The following is a 23,831-nucleotide window of genomic DNA, read 5'->3' as shown; positions in this document are numbered from 1 at the left end:
TCTTCAATCATAAAAGTTGGCCGTATAACCCGCACTCGGCTAGTTGCCAGTCGGTGTTGGAAGCAATACCATATCTTGTTTGTTTGAAACTTGTAGTATTAATGACTCCTGTGACACGTTTCTAGCACTATTTTTTTATAAAAAAATCCATTCCCCCCTCCCCCCCAAAAAAAGCCTCTCGGGGGTGTCGCGACATCACAATTGCCAGCACTCAGCTTCACTATGACGTGACAAGTGCCTGGCGCGAGTGTAACCGTTGGCAACGGGCTGACGGATTAGGCCCCAAGTTGTTCGCGGTTCGGCGAACGAGCGAATTACTGCTGATGACTGATGCGCCTGCCAATATGTTAGGGCCGACGTGGAGTGCTGCTAAATTGCAGGCTACTGGAATCAATTGGTATGAGTGAGCACTTGCTGCTGCTCGATATTAGGCGAGCGCCAACGCTGAGTCCGAAGGCCTTTCGGTTTGTCACGTATCTCTGGCAACACCACATCGTGCAGTTGTTGACATGTGAATATGGGGCAAGGGGTTAAAGTAAAGAAGTGGTTGGCAAACTTTTATTATCGCGGCCCAAAGCAATCTTTTCAGAGCTATTAAAGGCCCACTACATAAAACTACTACGAAAACAGTGGCGGATACAGGATATTTGATTTAGATGAAATATTGCACAGCGACTTGATGGGCTAAACGTTATCATGTCATAATGTAAAACATACTATGAAACGAAAACAATACGGTACTTTTGCGTTTACATATAGCTAAAGTTAACAAAAACATAGTTCGACAGGCTCTCAGGACCACATTTGTCACGTGGGCCTTTTCCAGCTGATCCAATATAAAATTTCTATGCCACGCCAAATTTCTAAAGTTAATGCAATAAATGTACGGGTCTAGCGCGGCACACAACTACGGGATTCAAAAATAACTCGCGGCCCACAAAAATGGCTCTGTGGCCCACAGTTTGCCGACCATTGCAGTAAGGTATAATCGATACTTTGCATTTCATTTCAATGTCGATGATTCCCAATCATTTTCGAAGCAACAAAAGCACGGCCGTCCCGATACAAAATTACGCTGACATATATTGTTTGTGTCGAAATTGTTTTGCTTTGATTTGATTTGCAAACGGAATGTTTTCGGAGTTGTGAGGAGAAAATGCTGTAATGCTGGTGTACCTATTTACCTTGATAGCTACCATTTTCTAAAACAATTACCGAAGTGCAACACTCAATTAGATCACAACAATGGATTAAAATACCAACACCACTCTATAGTATCGGACGAGTACCAAACCATGTACTTAAATCGCGTATCAAATTAAATCCTGAAATACCAGTCATATCTGTTCGGTAGCATTCACATGATTGTCCTGTTCGAAAATTAGAATGGTGGAAACAGATGGCGTGTAATTTTACAATATGTAAGTTTTTCAAAAAAGGAAAATTTTCAGAAAAATCAAGCTACTTGCGTCCATTGGGTTATAGCAGTGTTTTTCGGCCTGTGTTCCATGGAAGTTAGCCGTATTAATATATTTTGCAGGACACCTAAAGATCTCTCACGAAGCACCGGTTGAAAATATGCAATGGCCATCATTCAACAATTAATAACTCTTTCAAATATTGATAGGCTATACTCCGCACTTGTTACACAATGCTTTGCCTGCTTCAAATACAACTCCTTTTAGCCCGATGACTACATTAAAAATATTTTTCGGATGCATACATTGATTTAAACATTACTTTTCCAAGTATTATTTAGCTTTTCCTAAAACAAAATACTTAAATACTGACGAATCGTTATGAGCATGATGGTAGTACAAGCGGCGTTATTTACACTTTACCAGTTTACCAAAATACTAAACTGTAGGCTATTTGCAACACAGTCATTTAGTAAGGAATTCAATCTTTATGGACATTTTTGCCTAATATGACCTACCACGACACCTTTTCTTCTCAAGCAAGCCAAGCAAAATTTCTCAAAACCAACTTAACAGGTGATTTTTACCAGTTTAATACATTATTATTATTATACATATGCTACAATGAGTCGTCATTGTTTTATTTCCAATTTAAAAATGGTTTACTTAGGCTGCTATGTTGCTATTGAAAACATGCATTTAAAGATAATATCGCTTTTGTGTGAGTTGACATTCATTTAAAATAAAACTTGTCTTAAAACATACGTTTAGAAACAAAGTGCCAAGTATCGGACATTTCTAGAGTACAAATCGTACCAGGGTGTGAAACTATTGATACCAGAAACGTATAAACGTCGCGTAACTTATTTAATTACTGTAGCCTTAAGGGCTGTTTATTATTGTAAAATTGCCGACTAGATTGCAGAGTCGGCAAAGTTTTCCGCGATACTGAGGTTGTTTGAATGTTGATCCGACAGAAAAAGTGGATCTAGGCATTGTAGACATGTTTAACCCACGTTTTATTTTCATCTCTTTTGCTTGTTTGGCCTAGTAATGACGTATTTTTTATACTTTTTGTGCTCCACTCTTTTACCCTACTATCGCATTATACTATACTGAGTACATTTTACAGGCACTTTTATAATAGTTTTTTTAAAGCACTTATTAACAATTCAAACTAATTCTTTCCTTTCTTGCTAAGTCAAAAGTCTAGCAAAGTCCTTTTCAAAACTAGCAAAATATAGTTTTTTAATTATTTCTATTTTTGCTTTTCCTTGCCATTCTTGCAAGTTGTATGCTTGTATAACAATCAACTTCACATTTCCACTTAAAGTGAATGCAAACGAACACAAATTGTTTTGTAGTTTATTTTGGTAAGCGCGTACAGTGGCAACAAACTTGGTTGTTCACTTGAAAGGTCTATTCTTGTCGATGTTGACTGTAACTTTAAACAGACTAGATTGAGCGGTTGGTTAAACTTTCAAATAGGGCTGCTGACATCAAATAATAAAACATATGCTCCAGTAAATGAACTGAATTGACGTAATTGTGGTTAGTAATAATTTGTCGTAATAGTTGCCCCAATGCTATCGATTTAGTGGACGACAGGAAGTGCGAAATAGAAAAACACAGCTTTCAGTCTTCTTGCAACATCAAAACAGCAATCTTGTTTCCAAAAAGTTGAAAGGCGAAGCTAGTTAATGTAACTTAGCTGCTTTTGCGAGGTACGCTATTTTTAAGCATTGTAAAAAGCCGTGTTTACCGTCAAAGGTTTGCTGGCTTTCTTATTGACAAGTAAAGAGAAAAACAAAACAAAACAAAAAAAGAAGTTAACAACGATTGCTACAGCACCGGATAAATTAACCCCTTGTGTACCTGCCACGGTCGGGTTAGGAACGCGAATAAATAGGAAGAATGCGATAACGACAAAACACAAAAAACAACAACAAGAACAGGTACATAGTGTGAATGATTGTTCGATGACCGTCGGGGCGGACGGGGGGGGGGCGTTTGTTACGTCACAGTGTCCACCTATCGCGCTCGCGTGCGTTCAGGAGCGAAAAAAGTCCAATATAGCGTTGGGGACTTCGACCGGCTGGTGCCTTGCGTAACCGGAAGCTGGGAGCCCGGGTGACTGCCGTTCCTCGAATGAAGGCGACTTAAAGTGGAAGTTTGCAGGGTTCAGAGTCCCACCTCTCGGCGAAAAGGCGCGATTAAGGCTTGTAGGGTCGGCGGCGATTTGAGGGGCCTGCTGGTAGCCGCCTACACTTTGCTCCTCTGGGTAGCTGGAGGCGTCCAGTTGTCCAGCAAAGGGAGCGGTTACGAACTCAGGGTCAATCTGCAGGTGCTGGAGCTCGGATACTGGCAACTGGTAGGTGGGTGTCGACTGCATGTTGTGTGCCACCTTCAGACGCCGTTTTAATCTGCGGATTAGCAAATAAACCAACGTTAAACAGCTGTAAACCACACCCACTGCGGTTTTAAGCGGCTGATCTCTAATTGATATCTGTTTTTTACTTTGAAGAGTATTGCGGCCTATGTTTGTGAGACTATTTCTGCTAAGTAAACAAAAATAATATTTGCCAGCAGCGAAAAAAATGGAGATGAGATACAGGTTTTATAGAACTTTATTTATTTGGTCATATCTCACTGTGGGTCGCACAAAAAAACTTGCATTTAAAGTGGTTCGCGAACTGATAAAGGTTGGGAAGCACTGCTTTAACCAAAACAAAGCCGAACGTGAGCTTACCTTCGCTGCTGCAGTTGCTGGCCTAGACTCGGGTGTCCCATGTGGTGGGACGTGGGGCTGGGCAGGCTGGGTTGGCGCTGGGCCAGCTCGACCTCGGCCGACCGGATCATGGACTCGTCTGACGCGACCACGAATGGAGCGGCGTAGACACGAGCCATGTTGGAAGACACGCGTTGCGGCATCGTGTGTCTAAATGGAGTTAAGGTCGTTAAAACTCTGTTGCTCTGAGCAGGCCTGATTTTTTTCATGTATGTGTACACCTATACCAACGCGTCTGTGATATTTTTCTATAGAGGAAAACAGAGCTTCATTTCTTCCTGGCTAAACGCTTTAAAAAATGTAAGCGGCATCGTGTGTTTAAACGGAGTCGTTAAAATCTGTTGTTCTGAGCAGGTCGGATTTTTTAATGTATGTGTACCATCAGGAGGAAATTACTTTACCAACGCGTCTGTGATATTTTTCTACAGAGGCAAACAGAGCTTCATTTTTAACATATGCAAACACGCCATTCTTTTAGCACACGTTTAGTTTGACTACCCGCGCCAAACGTTTTAAAAATTGTAACGAATTGTGTAATAAACTTGTCATTCTGTTGAATGCCATTAAAAACAAGTTTTTATTCTTTCCAACCCTGATATTGCTAGGGTTAAACAGCCAATTCTATGGTCTTTTCAAAAGAATCTGTGGTCTGTGTATAATGCTTAACTTTCAAGAAGCGTCGTTAGCAGGGCTTGAAGCCATTAGACCATCATTGGTGACTGTATACTTCCCTTATTCTGTCCCAAACACCCAACTCACACATAATGGTTGGAGTTTGTAGTAAGACGAAATAAGAATATCAAAGCCCATACAGAAGCAGCTAGCAATTTGTACGTTTCGAACAACTTCCAAGAAAATTAAATAAAAAGTTGAAAATTTACAAATAGATTTTCGGAACGTTCAAAATCAAAGTATGGGCTTTGATATTCATACTACGCCGCGCCTATTAGCTTCACATTGCGCACAACTGTCGCAAGCAGTCTTTGCTCACCCAGGAATGCAATTCTCCTCCTTGACCGTTTTCCACGAGGACCATTGGTACTGGCTGTCGGCTTCAGGTGCATCACATGAGATGTATTGCTGCTGAAAGGCGGCCAGCTGCTCCATCGCTGATGGATGATTGGTAGGCGAGGCGCTTAGTGTGACTGAAGAGCTGTTTCTGTAGGAAATAAGGAAAAAACATTGTTGATTATTATGATGGAAGACTAATGGGGGTCAGACGATTATGTTTGAATCGCTTGTCGTCATTTTAAAAAGACTTGTTTACAACACTGCAGTATAGTGCTATGCTATAATATGTTATTTCTACTTGTGTTGTGGCTACAGAAAGCTCTAAAACCTTATCTTCGTTTGACTTTGCTTTATTTGAACGATCGAAGTTACCGAATTGTACATCGCATATAACATGGCTTCGAGGGGTTGATTTATAATTGTTTTGGGAGTTTTATGAAAGTTTTTCGTGGTTCCACCTGTGGAGCCGATGTGCCTATATTTTTAAACGTGACTTATTTTATGAATGCTGGCCGAAAACTGGTAGTTTTGCTATATTTGCTTTTTGTTCGTTGTTCAGCAAACTAAAAATTTTTTTTTAAATGAAATAAATACAGTGAGAAGCCAATCGAGGCTTGCTGTGTTAGTATTTCCGACCGGAATTCGATTTGTTAACTTTACTTGCTTTCTGAGATATTTATAAAATGGAGCATCCGCCTTAGTATATTTCCAATGCAGTATTTTCACAGCTATTTTCAAAATATTTCCATATAGGTGCAATTAGCCTGTGTTGCCAATATGGTTCAAACGTATTTCTTTAAAGTTCTTTTAGGTTTTCCAGCGATTTTCAGTCCAAACACGCAAACATTTCCACAAAGGTACGTAAAACTTCACAAAAATCTCGTCAGCGAATTAAGAGCTAAACAAAACGAGTCTTACCTTTCGCCGAGCGCCTGGGAAACTTGGAGGCTTTTCCTTCGGCTCGTCGGAGTGTAGGGCTGGAAATTGATGACGTCACCGCCCTTGGTGAGGTGGTGTGACGAGTGCGATGACATCATTCCCAGTTCGTTGTGCGTGGTCTTTTGAGCTGCCAGATGATTCTAAAAATTATGAAAAAAATAAGATTAATATTAAAGCTTGTTTTAAATGACAATAAGCATCCTAACCAAGTGGTAAAAAGCAAAGCAAACTAAAGAGTCAGTGGTTATTAAATTACACGAACTTTGGCGCGAGTGTCTTCATCTTTCAATGCTCGCCTGGATAGAGTAATTGCGCAAAATACCCGGTAGACTACACTTGTTAAATGACTTATCGTTACAGTGGCTTTCCAACGGTTACCCCAGAGTTAGCTCGAAATACTTAAAACTGAACAATATTGGCTAAAGTGAAGCATATACAACAGCAACCGAACCAACTGCTGTAAATTTGGTGTTCCGTTAACACAAGATTTGGAAGCATAAAATTGTATCAAACAGGTAGAGAATATCAGCCAAATGAATTGTTTCCAATAAGAAGACATTGTGCAAAAGCAATACATCAAAATATTACGCTATAACACATATCCCCCTATTCGACTTAACGCTAAGAGCTTCTGCAAGTTAGTTGCTTTTTTAACAGTTGGTAAGTTCGATGTGTTTCGTTTGAGGGTTTTTTGCCGACAGGATTGATGTGTAACGGTAAGATGGAATTAAAGAAGCAAAACGTGAGTTGCAAAGAAAAAATAACTGCAGCTGGCAATTACAAAGACAAGCATGCGGTGTTAAAAAAAACAAATTGGGATTTTTTATATTCTAAATATGCGGCAAAAGGTTCGGCGCTGGATTTTATGTTTGCTTGACGTTTTCCTTTTTGCAAAATTGTCACGACTCACAACCGCGCGATAAATATTTACTTAAACGAGTATTTAATAACAAAACTCCCACTACATTTAAACTCAACAACAAATCATGACGTCACTCACCAGTTGGTAGGGCATCGTGCTGACGCAATCCGACTCTACGTCACTGGTCTCCAGGCAGGCGTCATCGGTCTCCTCCTGGGTGATGGTGGGGAATCCCTGGACCCTGGTCAACTTGAGGTGCTCCCCCAGTCGGTTGTCGCCTAGCAACAGCAGACCGTCGCTGGCCCTCCTGCCCTGACGGAAGCCTGTGATTGGACGGGGAGGGGCGTTAGTGTTTTACGTCACCACTGGTTGTGGGATTCGAACATAGTGAGAGTTAACGATTGGGCGTTTACCAAAAGAACCAAGTGCAATGCTGCGTTTTTTCAAATGATCGTCAAACTATATAGACCTACGCACTACCGACCGAGGTGCCGCAACCCCTGGTGTGCGATTTGTAATGCTCAAGGGTTCGATAGGTATTTAAGAATTTTTAAGAATCTGATTTTTGCTCAATTGGTAAGCTTCTTACAACTATTTGTGTACGATTAGAGACCGGTACATCAAATAATATTTTTCTACATGTTCAAGTTGATTGTGTTGTTCCAGTTCCATTTATAGTGACATTTCAGTAAAATACCATAACAAAAATCCATTCGGGGTGCCGAAAACCTATTTATTATTTTTGAGGGGTGCCGTAAGCCATAAAAGGTTGAGAATAACTGCTCTCACCTGTTGGAGAAACGTCCAGCAACTGTCGCTGGTTCTCGATCTGCGTCACTCGGGGATCCACCATCGGGTGCGCGGCGTCGACGGGCGGGGAAAGTACCAGTTTGGGCGTGACGTCATAGCCACGGTTGTTGGTGACGTCATAGGCAGGGTTGTTGGGCATGGGGGGTATTTGGAGGTCCATTTCCAGGACGTCGCTTTGTTCCGAGAAGGCGCTCGAAAGCGAGTCTCCGGCGTCGAAAGCGCTCTGAAAGTAGTTTATTGATTTAAAGTCAGTTTGACCTAAAAAGAGAAGTTCTAACTAAGACAGGTGTTTATTCGCACCACTTTTAGTGTGAAAGAATTTTGAAAACTAATAGAGTATCCCACATGCAAGCCAAATAACAATATTTCAGTCGATTGAGCGCTAACTGCAAACACTACCGGGAAAGTGTGAATTGTATTGCTTTGTTTAAAATTCGAATCGCCGCCGTCGAAGGCACTCTTAAAGTATTTTATTGATTTAAAGTCAGTTTGTACGTTCGCTTAAACCTGAGAAAGAGGTGAAAAAGCTACTAAGATGTCAATGTTTATTTGCACTACTTTTAGTGTGACAGATTTTTGAAAACTAATAGAGTATTCCATAAAGGCTGTAGAGTCAGGGCCGGACTCGGGACTCGACGAAATCGCACATTTGACCGGAGTCGGGCCCGAGACTCGAGAGTCGGACTCGATTATTTTAAACCCACTTCGTAGCCCCGATCCTGCGTCCACAACGCATAAAAAATTCCTGGCGTCTACATAAAATATTTGGCGGATACAGATAACCAGCACCCGAACGGTTTAAAGTCGGCTCGGAAAATACAGGGTAGCCTGTATGAAGCTTTAAAACTTAAAGTTTGTTTAAGAAAACTGCCTAATTAGCGCATTTTCAAAAGTTTAACGGTTAATTCAGAGTTGCTCAACCTTTTTTGGCGGCAACCCAAACACTAGACGTAGGTTCAACAGCAAAGCTTTGACTACACAGTTTCTCTTTGGTGAACATTTCGTAGGCTTAAAGTGAACATCTCACAAATAAGACACTAGCTTTAATAAGAATTAAATTAATATGAGCCATGTCTTTGTATTTAAATCTGACCATATACTGCTAACTTACAGTGTTGTGATGGGTATCGGCCGTAATCCCGACGAAGCCGGTCGATCGGTTTAGCGTCTGGGGGTCGTGGAAGTTGAGGTTGGGGGGGTATGACGTCACGTCTGGTACGACCAGCGTGTGACGTCGATGCTGCGACGCCTGGCGCATCTGTAAAAAAATCAGTTTCATAGTAAATTGCCATAAAAAGTATATTAAAAAGACAGTTATGGTTTTTTTTACAGGTTACCGCACATCAGCAAAGTTGATTTCGCTGATGTTTATAAATTTAAAAGCATTGACAAATCAATTAAGGTTGTAAATAACAAAAGCGTGTTTAACGATAGGGTACTTGTGTTTTTTTATCAGAAAAGATGGTCACCAGGCTGGGTACAACTACAGTATGAAGGGGTTTTTATAGGGACAATATTTTGTTCAATTTTAAATGACGTCACCCCGGTACGAGCTTAGTTTGCTTTCGCCAGATCGCTGTAGCGATATCAGTTATACTTATAATTATTTAGCGTTAGGCGACATTTTTTATATTATTTACACAACATTTTGTTCAATTTTAAACACGAAAAATCTGTGTTAAGTGCAGTTTTTATATCTGGTTCATTGTACTTGTAGTTATTTAGCATTAGACGACACATTTTTTTTTGTTTTTTTTTGTGTCACATTTTTCAGTACATTTTTTATTTTTTTACACAAGATTTCATTCGATTTTAAACACACACAAAAAATCCCCTCACCATCGCCGATTGTTCTTCCGTGATGTCAGAAAGCTCGACGCCCTCGTCGATTGACGTCACAGACGGCATGACGTCACGCGCCTCCCCATAGCGAGGCACCGAGCTGGGGTTGGCTATTCGTTGGTAGGCCGAGATGCGAACCCCCGAATGGAAGGACCAGGGCTGGTGGGGCAGAGGACCCCGGTTGGGGCCGGGCCCCTGGGTCGTGTAGCGGTGTTTGGGGGGCGAGTGGTGCACGGGGGGCTGTTGGGCGCCGACGCCCCCGATGGCCAGGCTGCGCTGTAGGCGAGGGATTTCTGAACGAGGAGAAATTGAGGATTTAGTATCTTTTTATTTAAAAAATATGTTGTTTCCATCTCTGAATACATATTGTTTGATCTATAAACATCACACATTTGAAACCATCACATTGCGAAACATTCAAAATTTTTTAAACAACTCTGTCTGAATATATATAGTCTGATCTATAAAAAATATTTATATCCTTAAATATCAATAAATATTAAAAAATAACTTTAGAATAATAAAGTTTGGGACAATTTTGAGAGATTTTTTCAGGGTTTTCAAAACCCAAATTATTAGGTGTTAGACGTATTATTCCGTATATTCTCCAAACAAGTTCAAAAAAGAGAAATATACAAATTCCAATAGAAAGTCAAACAGAGATACATCAAGTTTATCACTCCCCACAATTTCTTATTAGATAAATTCCAATAGAAAGTCTGTCCCGTACGAACCGTGGCAAATATCATCGCCGAAGTTCCGCTCGATCGCCTGCGCGTGCAGCAGCTTGGCCGGCGTGACGTCATCGTCGAATGACGTCATAGGTGAGGCGTGCTGCAGCGTGCTGCGTTTGGTTGGAAAGAACTGGGGCTTGTGGGCGACTTCGGGCTGAAAGGGGCTAACGCTGGGGGTGATGAGGGGTACCTGAGTAAAATGGTAAAGGTTTCAATTTCAAATAAGTCAGTCGGTTATCGATTTATCTGCAAAACGTATTGTAACTACAAAATAAATCAGTAAAATATGGCCGACGTTAAACGGTGTTTCGTAGCTTTTTGTTTGGTTTCGTATCTTTTTTTTGGTTTCGTAGCTTTGTACCGACTACAATTGGGCGAAAATCTGTTGCTGAGCAATGAGCATATTGATCGTGGTTTCAAATCAATTTCGATTGCCAATCAGTTACTGATGGTTACAGCTGTTTGTCTAAAACTGCCAATGTATTTGATTGTGGTTCCATGTTTCTCACGGGAACACACAAAGTATGTGAATAAGGAAATCTTCCTAATCAACGACAAAAGAATATCCTGCAGTGAGGTTCGAACTCACGACCTCCAGTCATACCGGGACCGTCGCTCTACCAACTGAGCTAAGAGAGGAGCGAGTCGAGAAACAACCATAAGCCAATGCTGGCTAAATTCTGTTAGTACAAGCAACTTCACGTTGAAGTGGTCTACAGTAGCAGATCATCATCCAATAAAAGCCAAAGTCGTTTTACCTTGGTAAGCGTTTGGTCCGCGATGCTCGAAGGTCTTCTTCGGCTCGCGTCAAAGCACATGCGCGCCTCCAGCGGAAAACTGGTTCGGTGCTGTTTTAATCTGTCCACTAGGAGGTGGTAGATAGCATAGAGGTGGTCGTACGAGGAATTCCGCAGAGACTAAATAATCAACAAAGTGATCGATTTACATAAACTGTTGCTACCAGGCATAGTAATATAAATCAAAAAACAGCTCCCCTGGTAAATGTAATTTGTAATTTGAGTGTCATTCACCCTGACAAAGGCGATTTGAATAGGTTGCCGAAATGTTGATAAATAATTACAATTACCAGAAAGCGATCGATTGAAAAACAGAAATGCGGTACCCGGTATGGTGTGGATCAATTTTAAACGTTTTTATCTTAAAAGTGCCAAGGTGAACTTTAAACTTCAACTATCTAGTGACTTTGTCACACTTATAGCTGCGCATTTTTCAACAAACACTTATACAACCGTATAGACAGCCAATGTTCGAAATATACAAGTTGATGTCAAGCATTTACATATATTAAATACACTTGGCTGCAGAGACCAAGATCTCCGATTAAATCCTTGTTCAATACCCTTTTCCTTGCCCAAACCGGGGTTGTAAAAGGATATATCGGTTTAAATTAATGTTGCACTAAATATGTGATAATAGAAATCACCTTGGCCCTTGCATGATAAATGTCGACTTTAATTCCTGATCAGTAACAGTTCAAAATACTCTAGCACAGCTAGCAATTCAGGTCAGACACAATTAATAGATCTTAAAGGATATGTAAAAAGCAATTCTACTTATACAAGATATGCTGACAATGCCTTTGTTGGCGAAATATATATATATTTTTTATAATCTCTTTATTGTATCTGACTTAACTTTAAAACCAGCAAATGCTTTACCTCTAACGTTTCCAGTCTGTCTAGACCGAGACTCTGCATCCATTTTAACACGTGCTCGTTAAACTCGGGCATTCCGGCCACACGTGGCGCCGGAGAGTCGGCTTTCGTGATGACGTCGTTTTTCTGCGAGGCACAAAAGCAAATTGTTGTTTTATTATCAGTGTATAGCTAAGGTAAAAACGGTTTATGATCGGGTATCGGACATCACATACCCCTTACAGTTTTAACCTTAATATGCTACAAACAATTATTTCGCAAAATGTGTTTTTGCTCTTATTGTTAAACTATATCAAGTCATCTATTACAATCTAAATCGGGGTACCGCGGCACTCTAGGGTGCCATTTTACCGCTTAAGGGTGCCGAGAGATATTTCACATTCTTCAGGATTCCAATTTTTGCCCTACTAGTAAGCGTTTTAATAATGAGCAAGGGTGTCGCGAAATATTCATAATTTCTGTAGGTTGCCGCAAGCCAAAAAAAGTTGCGAAAAACTGCACTAAAGGCATGCGTGTCAACACGTTCAACATACAGCAGGCGGCCTGGCGTTTAACATAATGAGCGGCAATCTTCACGTTGGTCAATTGGTTTGCGAAAGCAGCTGTTTCGCTGCACGGGACTTGAATAATGATCGAAAATACCCGGCTTGGCAATCTCTCATTCATAAACAGCGCGTTCGCGACCTCGTTAGGTATAACTGATGGACGCTTGTATAGTGGCTTACGGCAAAAATGACGAGCAAAAACAGCGCAATTAGCGAACAGCTGACAAGGAACGGCACGTAGAAATTGTTTACATCGTCAGTTGACCATAGTAGATTGTTAGGGCGGATACCCCTTGCCTAGAAATCCTGCTTATAACAGCAAAACAACAGAGCCTATACAGCTGTGGTTCTCAACCAGGATGCCGCGGCACCATAGGGTGCCATTTCTAATCCTTAAGGGTGTCGCGACATATTTGGAAATGTTTAAGAATCTGATTTTTGGTTGACTCCTACAACTTTTTGTGTAAGATTACAGTGGAATGAATCCAATTATAACTTCCTACATTGTTCAGAGTTGATGTGTGTTGTTCCAGGTCCGTTTATTGTGACATTCTAGTAAATTACCCACGGACAAATCTTATAGAGGTGCTGTAATCTATTTGTTATTTCTCTCAGAGGTGCCGCTAGCCATAAAAGGATGAGAAAAACTGGACTACAGGCCTAATTAACGCACTTAATTAAAAATCCAGTTTTGTAGCTTACCTGGGCAAACACCTGCATCCACTTATGCTTCTTGATCTGCGAGATTGTAAGTCGCTTCTTCGGGTTAACGACCAGCATTCGACGGATCAGGTTCTCGCAGTCTGGAACAAAAATCGAGGGTGTTTATTGTCGGACGTCGTTAAAAATCAGGCTGGAACGGCTTTGTGTCTTTCGTGATTGCTACAGTTTCGCCACGCATTTAAATTTTTGGTTCAATCACTGGAAAGATAAAATATTTACGGGAGATTACTGATGACCACGAAATTATGTTCTTTCTGCCAATTGACGTGTTCTTTGATTGTATGTTTTCATGAAACCTGAAACCTCAACCTATCTTTGCATTCCTAAAGCAACTAGCCATTTCCTCAAGTAAATCTTTGCATTATTAAAGTAACTATAAGCAGGACATCCTCTTCAAATCGCCTAAACGTACGGTTGACCTGTCAGGTGGACTGTTTGGACTAAAGCCAGCCAGATAGATAACCCCTACGTGCGTAATCAACCTTGCGTCAATTGACAGAAAGCTGAGCTATACGCACTTTTTAAACTTCTTACCCTAAAAGCTGCGCAGCAAACACGGAATAAAGGTTTGCTGCTGTTTAGCCAATTGACCAAATATGGAGTTGGAAATAAATGGACCATTTGACTTCACAGAAAGGGAGGAAACACTTTTTACACTTCTTACCCTGGCTCATCCAGAACGGGATTCGAAACCTTCCAGCCAAAACGCGTTCCTTCAAAATAGTCAGGTTCGTGCCATCGAACGGGAAAGTACCGCACACGAGAACGTAAAGTACGATGCCGAGACTCTGCAGCAAAAAATGAAAAAAATGAGGTTATTCAGTAAGATAAAACCTGCATCGCAGTAACGTGTATAGAAACACTTTGACCGTGTATAACTGTGACCAGGCCCTCACGAAATTGCCCTGGTAAAAGAAACGGACGCCAGAGCCCTTAAGTAACACTAATAATAGAATTGTTGTTAGGAAATCCTGTAAAAGCAATTCAATGCTATAGAAAACTAGCATTTGGAATTATTGGAACTTATAGACCCTGTTATAGTGAGGACATTAAGATACCAAGTAAACTTGGCAAGTTAGAAACAATCAGAGCACGATTGACTGCATCTGCTTTGGGGTTTTTTCATTGAAAAATAGCAGTAACCTTACAAACATTGCTCATATGCTATTTAAAGCCCATATGTAGTTTTCCAGTAGTTTTCCCGTTAAACATTTCACTTTAATTGTGTTTTTTTAATAGCAGTACCCTTACAAACAGAGCTAATATGCTATTATAGCCCATGGGTAGTTTACGGTCGTTTTCCCGTTATAAATATCACTTTTAATTATCCGGTTCTCTATTGCCTTAACATTTTGGTAAAAACAATACACCATTTAAAAAAGATGAAGTAGTGTCGCCTTGACCATTGAACTCGGCAAACGCCTAAAACTCGATTCTAGTTACACAAAAAATTCACACGAGTAGTAGGATACTCACTAGTAGAAGGCTACTCACCCAAACGTCGAGCTGGGGTCCCTCGTAGAGTTTTCCCTCGAATACCTCGGGTGCCGCATAAGGGGGACTCCCGCACCACGTGTTTAGGGACTGCCCCGACTGGAAGAAATTGCCGAAGCCGAAGTCTGAACAATTTTACATAAAATCGGTTAAAGTCTGGAGCATAATGGTTGGAGGTTGTAGAATGACGTAGCAAGAAAATCAAAGCCCATATACACCAGTAGGTAGCATTCTGAACGTTTACAAAAAGTGAACAAAGAGTCATTCTAGGCGTTTAAAATGCTACCAATTTTTGTATGGGCTTACTTTTTTTGTAAAACTCTTGGTCAGACTCGTTTTTATTCTTTTATGAACAGCTCGTTTAAATATTTATAAAAATGTGGCTAAAGATTTAAGGGTGGGAATATTAGGTTAAGAGTTATAAAGACCAAATAAATAAATAACGCCTGTTATCTTGCACGCATTAAAAAGGAACCAATATATCCAAAGTAGAGGAAACTAAAGGCGAAACTCTGTTGGCAGTAAAGCAATCCAACTTGTACAAAACATGGCTTAACTATCATAAAATCCTGACAAAATCAACAACCTACCTGCCAGCTTAATGTTGTCGTTCTGGTCCAGAAGAAGGTTTTCTGCCTGGAAGAAAAAATAACGAATAAACTCAATAAAATTGTCGTTTTTAATCAACGTTAATGAAACTCAATAAAAATCGATGTTAACGAAACGCGGCCGAAACCTGCCAAAAGACCATTATCGCAATAACCGCAAGTCGCATTAACAACCAACGTCCACATAGAACAAACCAAAAGCGCACAAAGATCGGCTCTCGTGGGACGGTCGCGCGTCGCTACTGTTACGTCACAACGCGAGTTGCCTACGTCACAGTTGGCCTACCTTTAGGTCCCTGTGGACGACATTGTTCTTGTGGCAGTACTCGATGGCGGTGAGCACCTGGTAGAACATACGACGAGCTTTGTCCTCAGGTATCTTTTCCTCTTGTGTGATAAAGTCTGGGACGGAAACGCACAATCGTTAAAGAGCCACGTGTTATTATATGTGCCGAAAATTTATTTTCGGGGTAAACCTTGTTTTTTGCCGCTATTCCCTTTTGGTTTGCTATGGTTTTCTTTTGTCTAAAGCTTCATAAAAAAGTATACATCGTAGAAGTTTAATTTACTAACTAATAATGATGCAAGTAAAATCTACATGTCCTCAAGCCTGGCCGCCTATAGTTTGCTTGGTTTTTAAACGTTTAGGATAATCTAATGCGATAGTGGTTTGAGAATTTTCCGGTTTCCGTTTTAATTTTGGGAATGATTTTTACATCAATGTGTATCTTTGGAAACCAACGACAGCAGTTTTAAATCCAAAGACAGCAAAATAAGTTTAAATTGTCGTATGATTGTGTGATTAACGCGTTAAACTTTTATAAAAAAAACACTTTCTTATTTTAAACGTTACAATACAATGTTTCGTTGTGGTTTTGGTATGAATTCATTTTTTAAAGATTTAGTTTATTTTTGTGATATTCAGGGTAATTTTTTTCGGTTAGGTTGAAGATACGCGAAAATGTCCGCGAAAAAACACCCACACTTTAACACATAGAAACGACAAACAAAAAGAGGATAAGCTCAACGAACGTAGGTAGTAGATACTCACCAAACACTTCACCGTGGCTTGCGTACTCGCACACAAGGTAAATCACGCTGCTGGATTCCATCACCTGGAAAACCACAGCAATGTTAAAATCATTCGGTGAAAGGGCAAAGTGTTCCGAGCAACTTCCGATAGAAAATCGATGGACTTTAGTATGATGATATTTTGTGGTTTATGCACTTAGTTTGCGAGTTAACCTATTTATATTTTTTTGTTTTTCTGAAAAGTTCATTCCAACCCGCAGATGCTTTCAAGTAACCATATCTATGCCGCTCAAACTTTAAACTTAATAATTTTACTGAATATTCCAATAACCATATGGCAGAATGCTGGAGACTTGGCGACTATGTCGGCCGAAGAATCAGCCAGAAAACCAAATAAATTGGTGAAAAAAAATATATTCAAAAACTTATTAGATTCTGCCAGACTACTAATAACTATACAAACCAGTGAATAGACTTTTTACAATATATAAAAATTAGTGGCCCTTGCTTTAACGCAGAATAAACTCCTCTAATAAGGTCGACATTTCAACGGCGCCAACCTTTTTAAATATTGTTTTTCAGCTCTCGAAAAAACAATTACAAAATTCTACCAGCCTACCTATAACTATACAAACCAATGCATAGATTTTTGGCAAACAATAAATAGCGTTGTTACCTCGTAAAGCTTAATGATGTGCTGGTGACGAAGGAGCTTGAGAATCTGAACCTCCCTGTAGATTTTCTTCAGGTTGGTCTGGTCCAGGCGCGTCTTGTCGATGATTTTGATGGCGACCTGCAAGGGGTAAATCGAAACTTAAAGTGAGGGTTATGAGTATATCAAACACAAGGGCAAAATTGAAGACTTGCAGTTGGTATAAATTGAAAACAAGGACAAAATTGAAAACTTGCAGTTGGTATAAATTGAAAACAAGGGCAAAATTGAAGACTTGCAGTTGGTATAAATTGAAAACAAGGACAAAATTGAAAACTTGCAGTTGGTATAAATTGAAAACAAGGGCAAAATTGAAGACTTGCAGTTGGTATAAATTGAAAACAAGGACAAAATTGAAAACTTGCAGTTGGTATAAATTGAAAACAAGGACAAAATTGAAAACTTGCAGTTGGTATAAATTGAAAACAAGGACAAAATTGAAAACTTGCAGTCGGAATAAATTACAAACAAACACAAAATTTGAAACTTTCCTTGGTATAAATTGAAACCAGGGCAAATTTGACAACTTTCAGTCGGAATAAGTTCTAGGATAAAATTAAAAACAACAGGAAACGGCATCTTTGCTTTTTACAATATCGGCACCAAAATTAACTGCATTCGGGCAAATTGGTTTCTTATTGAGATTGTTTTGATTTTGTTTTGCAGTTGTCAAAATAGACTTCCGCGGTGGCTAAATAACGCAGTACATTTGTTTATATACGTGTCAGCGGAACAGTGATCGACAAGCAAAAACCTGCTGCTAATAGTTTTGAATTCCATAAGGATACGCCCTTTTATATGTTCAGGAAAAATATTCCTGTTTTGACATATTAAAGCATGTCCATCAAATATAGCGCAATGCACTCTGGAAAACAACCGACCAAGCAAAAAATCACGCAAATCTGGGCCGGTGTCAACAGTCACGCCCGGCTGACCGCGAACAATCGGCCGGCGGTGCGTCACAAAGGCGCGTTTATGACGCGACAAAAACAACACAACACGAGAGTCACGTGAAAACTTCGGGCCCGGCAAGTTTTCCTCGCTAATGCGAGCAATCGGGCGGAACGGCAATCATAACAACCCCGGGTGTGTGTCGTAAATAGACGTCACGATGCTATGAGCGATCGCGTCAAATTAAACACTGGACAACTTCGAGCTTATCATTGCGAGCAAAACAAACTGGTGCAAGAAGTTGCTTGGAAACTTCATTCATCTTAGACAAGCGGGCCATGGCTCACTGGTGGGCCACAGAACAATTAAAAAAGCTAGATTTATGGAGGAATTTAGTTTCATTTGTGTCACTATACATAATTTTACAAGAATAATGGATTGGGGAGGAATCGAGAAGGAATGTAAATTTATTGTTCAGGCGCAAGTATCTCACTAATGCACGATTGAATAAATAATCTGTTTTGAAACCTGTTTTGTTCTAAACCTATTTTATAGTTTTTTTTTTCATAAACATTTATTGGGCCACAGAACTTTTGTGCAACGAAAATGGGCCACGAAAGAAAAAAGGGTAAGAACCACTGTCTTAGACCCTTAGGAATAATGATCTTACTTTAATGCATTCAAGTCACTGTTTTTAAATGAGACGACTTGGACTTTATTGGTAGTATTGAATTTTTTTTTATTTTTGTACGCTTAAAACATTTTTTTGCTTAAAACGTTTCGGTATCCGTTTCTGTGCAAACTATGATTTTGATTCTTGTAGGCTTTTTGATTCTTTTAAACTACGGTTGTTGTTTGTTTTTGATAAAAAAAATGGCATTTTGAACCCAAGGTTTCCACACTGGACAGTGTACTTGTATTTTTTCACAAGCGTTTATATAGTTTGGCAAGGTTTCAATTGCATTGATTCGTTAACTCATTTGATTTCGAAATAATCGTAATTTAAAAAAAAAACAAAAAACAAAAACGATTCAAATTACTTCATGAAGAAAGCAAATGAGTTGCAGAACAACAGCAAACCCAATGACCCCCTTCCACCTCGGAACAACAGCAAACCCAATGACTCCCCTCTGTACACCGTAAAGCGTCAGTTAGCAAGTGAAACACACGATAGGCTGCTGCTTGTCGAACCCAGGCTGAGGCGCAGCCGCTCGCTCGACGCTTATCAGACGCACAGTGACACACAAAGGGCCCATGTGCGTCAGAGCGGCTCACTTGTGCGCACGAGATTCTTGCCCTGTGATGTCACAGAGTGCAGCAGCAGACGGTTGAGGCCTGGGCAGCGGTAGCCTCGAGCTACGCAGCATATCGCCGAAACACGTGAAGGTTTGGTTAGCTTACGGAATCTGGAAACTTGCGTTGCAAGGGGGGTTAAAACTGGTTGGGTTTTACTTTTTTCATTTTGTTCCTTGGACAAACAAAAAGATTCTTGTCACAGACAAGAAGGTTTTTGTCGAAATAGTTTTTTCCTTACAACACTGGGTTTTGATGGCTGCTTCAAAATTGTGGCATTGCAACGTTTAATGTAAGATGTTCCAAAAATATTCAGTGACCCAAGGGTTACACTTTCCGCTTTTTAGTAGGCAGTTGTTACTGAAAAATGACGAATGTCTGGCAAAGTTGTTGTTTGTCAAAGCTCTAAGCAGGTGTTACCCTCGTATTAACAATATGTCGGGGTAAAATAAGCAAAACGCAAAGCAAAGGGTAAAAATGCCATATACGTGCCTACGGCGTCAAAGTTAGGGCCCAGGTAAAAAAACGCCAGTGAAGTGTGACATTGAGCGTGACTGAATACAAGCATGGCGTATTTCGCACCATAATTCTAGTTTGTAGGCATACGATAGTTGTAGTACTATTTGGATCGCGCAAATCTAGGAACACACTGTAATACAGCAGATAATTTCTAACAAATGAAAACTACAGCAAACATACGTAAAGTTATAAAAGTACAGTTTAAAGCAAAAATAGTGTCCAAAAATAATAGCGATTCGGGGAAATTGAAACGCGGTACAACTTAACCGCAACTACTTATTTTGGAGCTTGCCCCTAGGCGTCTATTTGTAGCAAAATTCCCCCACTACGATTTTAGCTCCTAAAATATAAATTTGAAGTTCATTTTATTAGTATATTGGCAGTTTTACTGACATGGAAAAAAGGGTAATGAAATAAAGAACAGTAATTTGATCATAGGCTTGTAACCTAACCCAGCTTGTTATAAATTATTTAAACAAGTATATAAGTTCTAACCTTGCCACAATAAACTTAGCGCCATTAGCAAGGCAAAAAGCTTAACCCCGAAGAAATCAAGTTCACAGTTAAAGAGGCCTGGATTAAGCCACGGCGGTTTCCATTTTAGGTCATGGCCAACGCAAAATGGGCGATATTATCTCAAGCAAAACCGATAAAGGGCATAAAGCTGTGCTGTACAGTGTACAGGCGACAGGTCGTGCGACCGCCAAATATGCGTATCGTCTGGCGGCCGAACCTTATCACATTTCCTCGAATATTTTCCATCCAAATCTCAAAAAACAACAGTGCGAAGCGATAATTTGCCGGCGAAAATCGCGTGGCGTAGGGACGGCGGTGTCTGGCGTTATCTTCAAAGGCATGACGCCAATGGAACTTGGTTGAAACTTTAAGAGATACCGCGACGGCCCAGCTTACAAAGGCCTTTTTAAAAGGTGCCTTCTTTAAACCCCTTTTAAAGGAAAAAAACGGCTTTGCAGCTGGCTAAGTGGTTTTATAAAGCGGCTAAAAGGCATCGCTAGAAAATAGTGCCTGGTGCATTTCGGATAGTAGTTATGCGGTCTATCTCTCTTCGCCAACTCCCGATTGCGTGATACAGCGATCAAACAAACCGCGTGGGACAAATATGGGCGTGCTGGTGTTTGCCTACGATCAGGCGCCGATGACTTTACTCGTTGTTCGCCCGTAACTCAAGGCAAATTATCGTAACGCCACCGCCAAGCGACATTGTTAACATATAAGGAAACGATGCGCCGCGGAGATAAATTTTAACCTTTAAAGTTGTTTGGCAAAACATGTTACTTACTTACATACGGGGAATGGCAATTAGCCAAGATATGTGACAATTAGTTTTGTGGATAGTGAATTAGATACGCGCTGAGACAATGAGACACATTGTGACGTGGACAATTGCACGCTCGCGACGCGGGCCAACAATCGATTTTCGAATTGAGGACCATTATTAGGTAACAGGCGGTCGCGAGGGTCATCGTTTGGCCGGGGTACACAAGGTGACTATATGGCCGCTCCAAAAAGCTGGGCATTTACATTGAACCAGTGGTTCGCAATCTGTATTTCTCGAAAATGTACATTTGGGGATTCTCTCGCGTAATTTTTGTAAATTTGGGAAAATGGTCTATTCGTGTTAGCTTGAAAAGCGTACCGCTGTAGAAATTTTAGAACTTTTATCGTCGGCATTATGTGTTTTGTTGGAGGGCAAGATTATGTTGTGGAAACACATACTACGCTTATATGGTCTATTCGTATTCCAAAATAAGGTTGAAAGCATGTAGACTGTGAATGTACAATATTTCATTGGACAACTGATAATAATTGTAGTATTATTGCCTCGCATTGTAGTAATAGCATTTGCCAAGCTATAAAAGCACTGGATTTTTATGTAATGCTACAAGGTGTGCCACAATTGTTCTTAATTTTGCCCATGTGCCTTGACCTGAATATGAATGAATAAAATAGGCTGGTTCCTTTAAAGGTAATACGTCCAGTTACACATACAACAGCACCACATAAGGCTGGAATAGGGGAAGCCGTGGGTTTCTAAGTGGGCGTGAGAATTAAAAGAGGGCGTAAAGATGCGGTTAAGGTTAAGGCGGCTGCTCTGTGTGACGAATTACAGTTCCGTAAAAGGCCAGCTGGGTTCAACAGGCTCGCAATAAACGGATTTGACCGAGCCCTGTGTGACGTCTTAATCGCGTTTCAGCGCCGGCGTGTCAAGGAAATCTCGAGCAAGGTGACCCCGGGCCTTTATCGCTAGATTGGATTTGATCAATATGCCATTAGGAATTATCCTGCGCATATACCCGCGATTTCGAAAGCTGGTAATATAAATAAATTAATCCTCCACAGCAGTGGTTCTTAAATTTAAAAGGAGTACTTTGTTCTTTGTTTTAGGCGTACTATTGACACTTGACAGTAATATGTGAATATATCGTATACATCTCTATAGCAATAAAATATAAAATATTGTCACAAAAATAAAAATAATTAAATCAACGCATACCGTGTTATAGAATAAAGGTCGCGAAACGCCGTTTAAAAAGCGTTATATATAGTGTTTGTAGTGATCAAAAAACAGTTAAATATAGTGTTTTTTCGGGTACCAACAAGATCTAACAACTATTGGCGCGCCTTTAATAAAGAAGAAGGGCATTTTGTCCGGACTCGCCTTAAAGCTTGCTTCCATTGTATTTCCGGACAATCCCTAAAGCCCGAAATAGCGCAAATTTTCCTAATCCACAGAACAAAGCGTGACGTCATACCTCGGTTTTCGTGACGCGGTGTCTGGCCAGCTTGACCACGGCGAAGTTGCCTTTGCCAATTGTCTTTATGATGTCATAGTACCCGACGCTAATTGGGCCTCTTCGAGCGTTTTCCGCCATCACCATAGTAACCGGCTAGCGGTTTTTGTTTGCTTCTTTGCACTTTGCTCGGAATTTCACAGAAACATTCCTAACTTAGGTAAATTTGTCGCTATGAGGAAACAAAATATATTGGTTAGCTGTGTTAAATTCAATAAGGCGTTTTTTTTTTCAATCTAAAAGCATGTTGAAAACGCCGAAGCACGTAAACTCTTAACTTCCCAGCATAAACAGCGTTAATCGTAATTTTAAGAGAAACTTCAGCTTATCACAGAGAATTAAAGTTGCAAAACCTTGTCACCGATATACGCCTCGGCATTTAGCTGTCTAATCTCCAATCTCGGGTACATCAAATTACGGTTGTGTTGCTTAGGCTAGAATTTTGCGAAAACTGACGCCTTTTAAAGGAAGCATCTTTTAAAGGAAGCATCTTTTTTTCTTAAAGAGCATATTTTCTAATTTAAACTCAAGTTAAAAAATAGAACGCTATATAGCAATTAGCAGTGGTTCTCAACCGGGGTACCGCGGCGCCCTTTGTAATGCTCAAGGGTGCTGATAGGTATTGAGATTTTTTTTTAAGTTTCTTGCTCAATTGGTAAGCTTCTTGATACAACTATTTGTGTACGAATAGAGACCATTATATCGAAGGGCAATTTCTTACATGTTAGTTGATTGTGTTGTTCCAGTTCCAATTTACAGTAACCTTTCAAGAAAAAAATCCAGTTGGGGTGACGAAAATCTATTTATTGTGTTTGAAGGGTGCCATAAATCATACAAGGTTGAAAATCACTGCTATAGAGTCTGAAAAACTAATACTCGTCTGCCTTAACTTAACCCCGTTATATTCATTGTGACTCTGTCATCCGTAAGACAGCTACTGGCAAGCTCTGTATGAATGGCCAACGCGTGCTTGCTAGGCCATTTCGCAATTGCACAGATATTTGGCTGGGGATTTTGACGTCATAGAGACGTGAGTCACGTGTTGGTGCTCGCGCGTCAATGGGCCCACTTGACACGATAGTGTGTCAAAACTACCGGGTGTGACGTAACAGTCGATAAAT

General features: G+C 40.3%; 1 protein-coding gene across 1 annotated transcript; it reads right to left on the bottom strand.

The window, feature by feature from the left end:
* Positions 1–2,779: 2,779 nt before the first annotated feature.
* Positions 2,780–23,031, bottom strand: LOC146170327 (serine/threonine-protein kinase SIK2-like). Its single transcript, XM_083380419.1, has 19 exons — positions 22,672–23,031; positions 17,159–17,275; positions 16,502–16,565; positions 15,737–15,852; positions 15,433–15,478; positions 14,843–14,967; positions 14,013–14,136; positions 13,328–13,428; positions 12,084–12,206; positions 11,163–11,321; positions 10,405–10,594; positions 9,668–9,963; positions 8,940–9,086; positions 7,808–8,051; positions 7,157–7,341; positions 6,136–6,296; positions 5,198–5,365; positions 4,168–4,356; positions 2,780–3,841 (listed from the first exon to the last, which is right to left on the bottom strand). The coding sequence occupies exons 1-19, from the start codon at positions 22,795–22,797 to the stop codon at positions 3,469–3,471; spliced, it is 3,054 nt and encodes a 1,017-aa protein (XP_083236545.1). The 5' UTR covers positions 22,798–23,031; the 3' UTR covers positions 2,780–3,468.
* Between the last annotated feature and the right edge of the window lie 800 nt (positions 23,032–23,831).

The sequence above is a fragment of the Ascidiella aspersa genome, chromosome 1 (genome assembly GCF_963924565.1).
Source record: "Ascidiella aspersa chromosome 1, kaAscAspe10.2, whole genome shotgun sequence".
In the NCBI taxonomy this organism is placed as follows: domain Eukaryota; kingdom Metazoa; phylum Chordata; class Ascidiacea; order Phlebobranchia; family Ascidiidae; genus Ascidiella; species Ascidiella aspersa.
The sequence above is the reverse complement of the archived record's forward strand: the minus strand, read 5'-3'. Positions and strand labels throughout refer to the sequence as shown.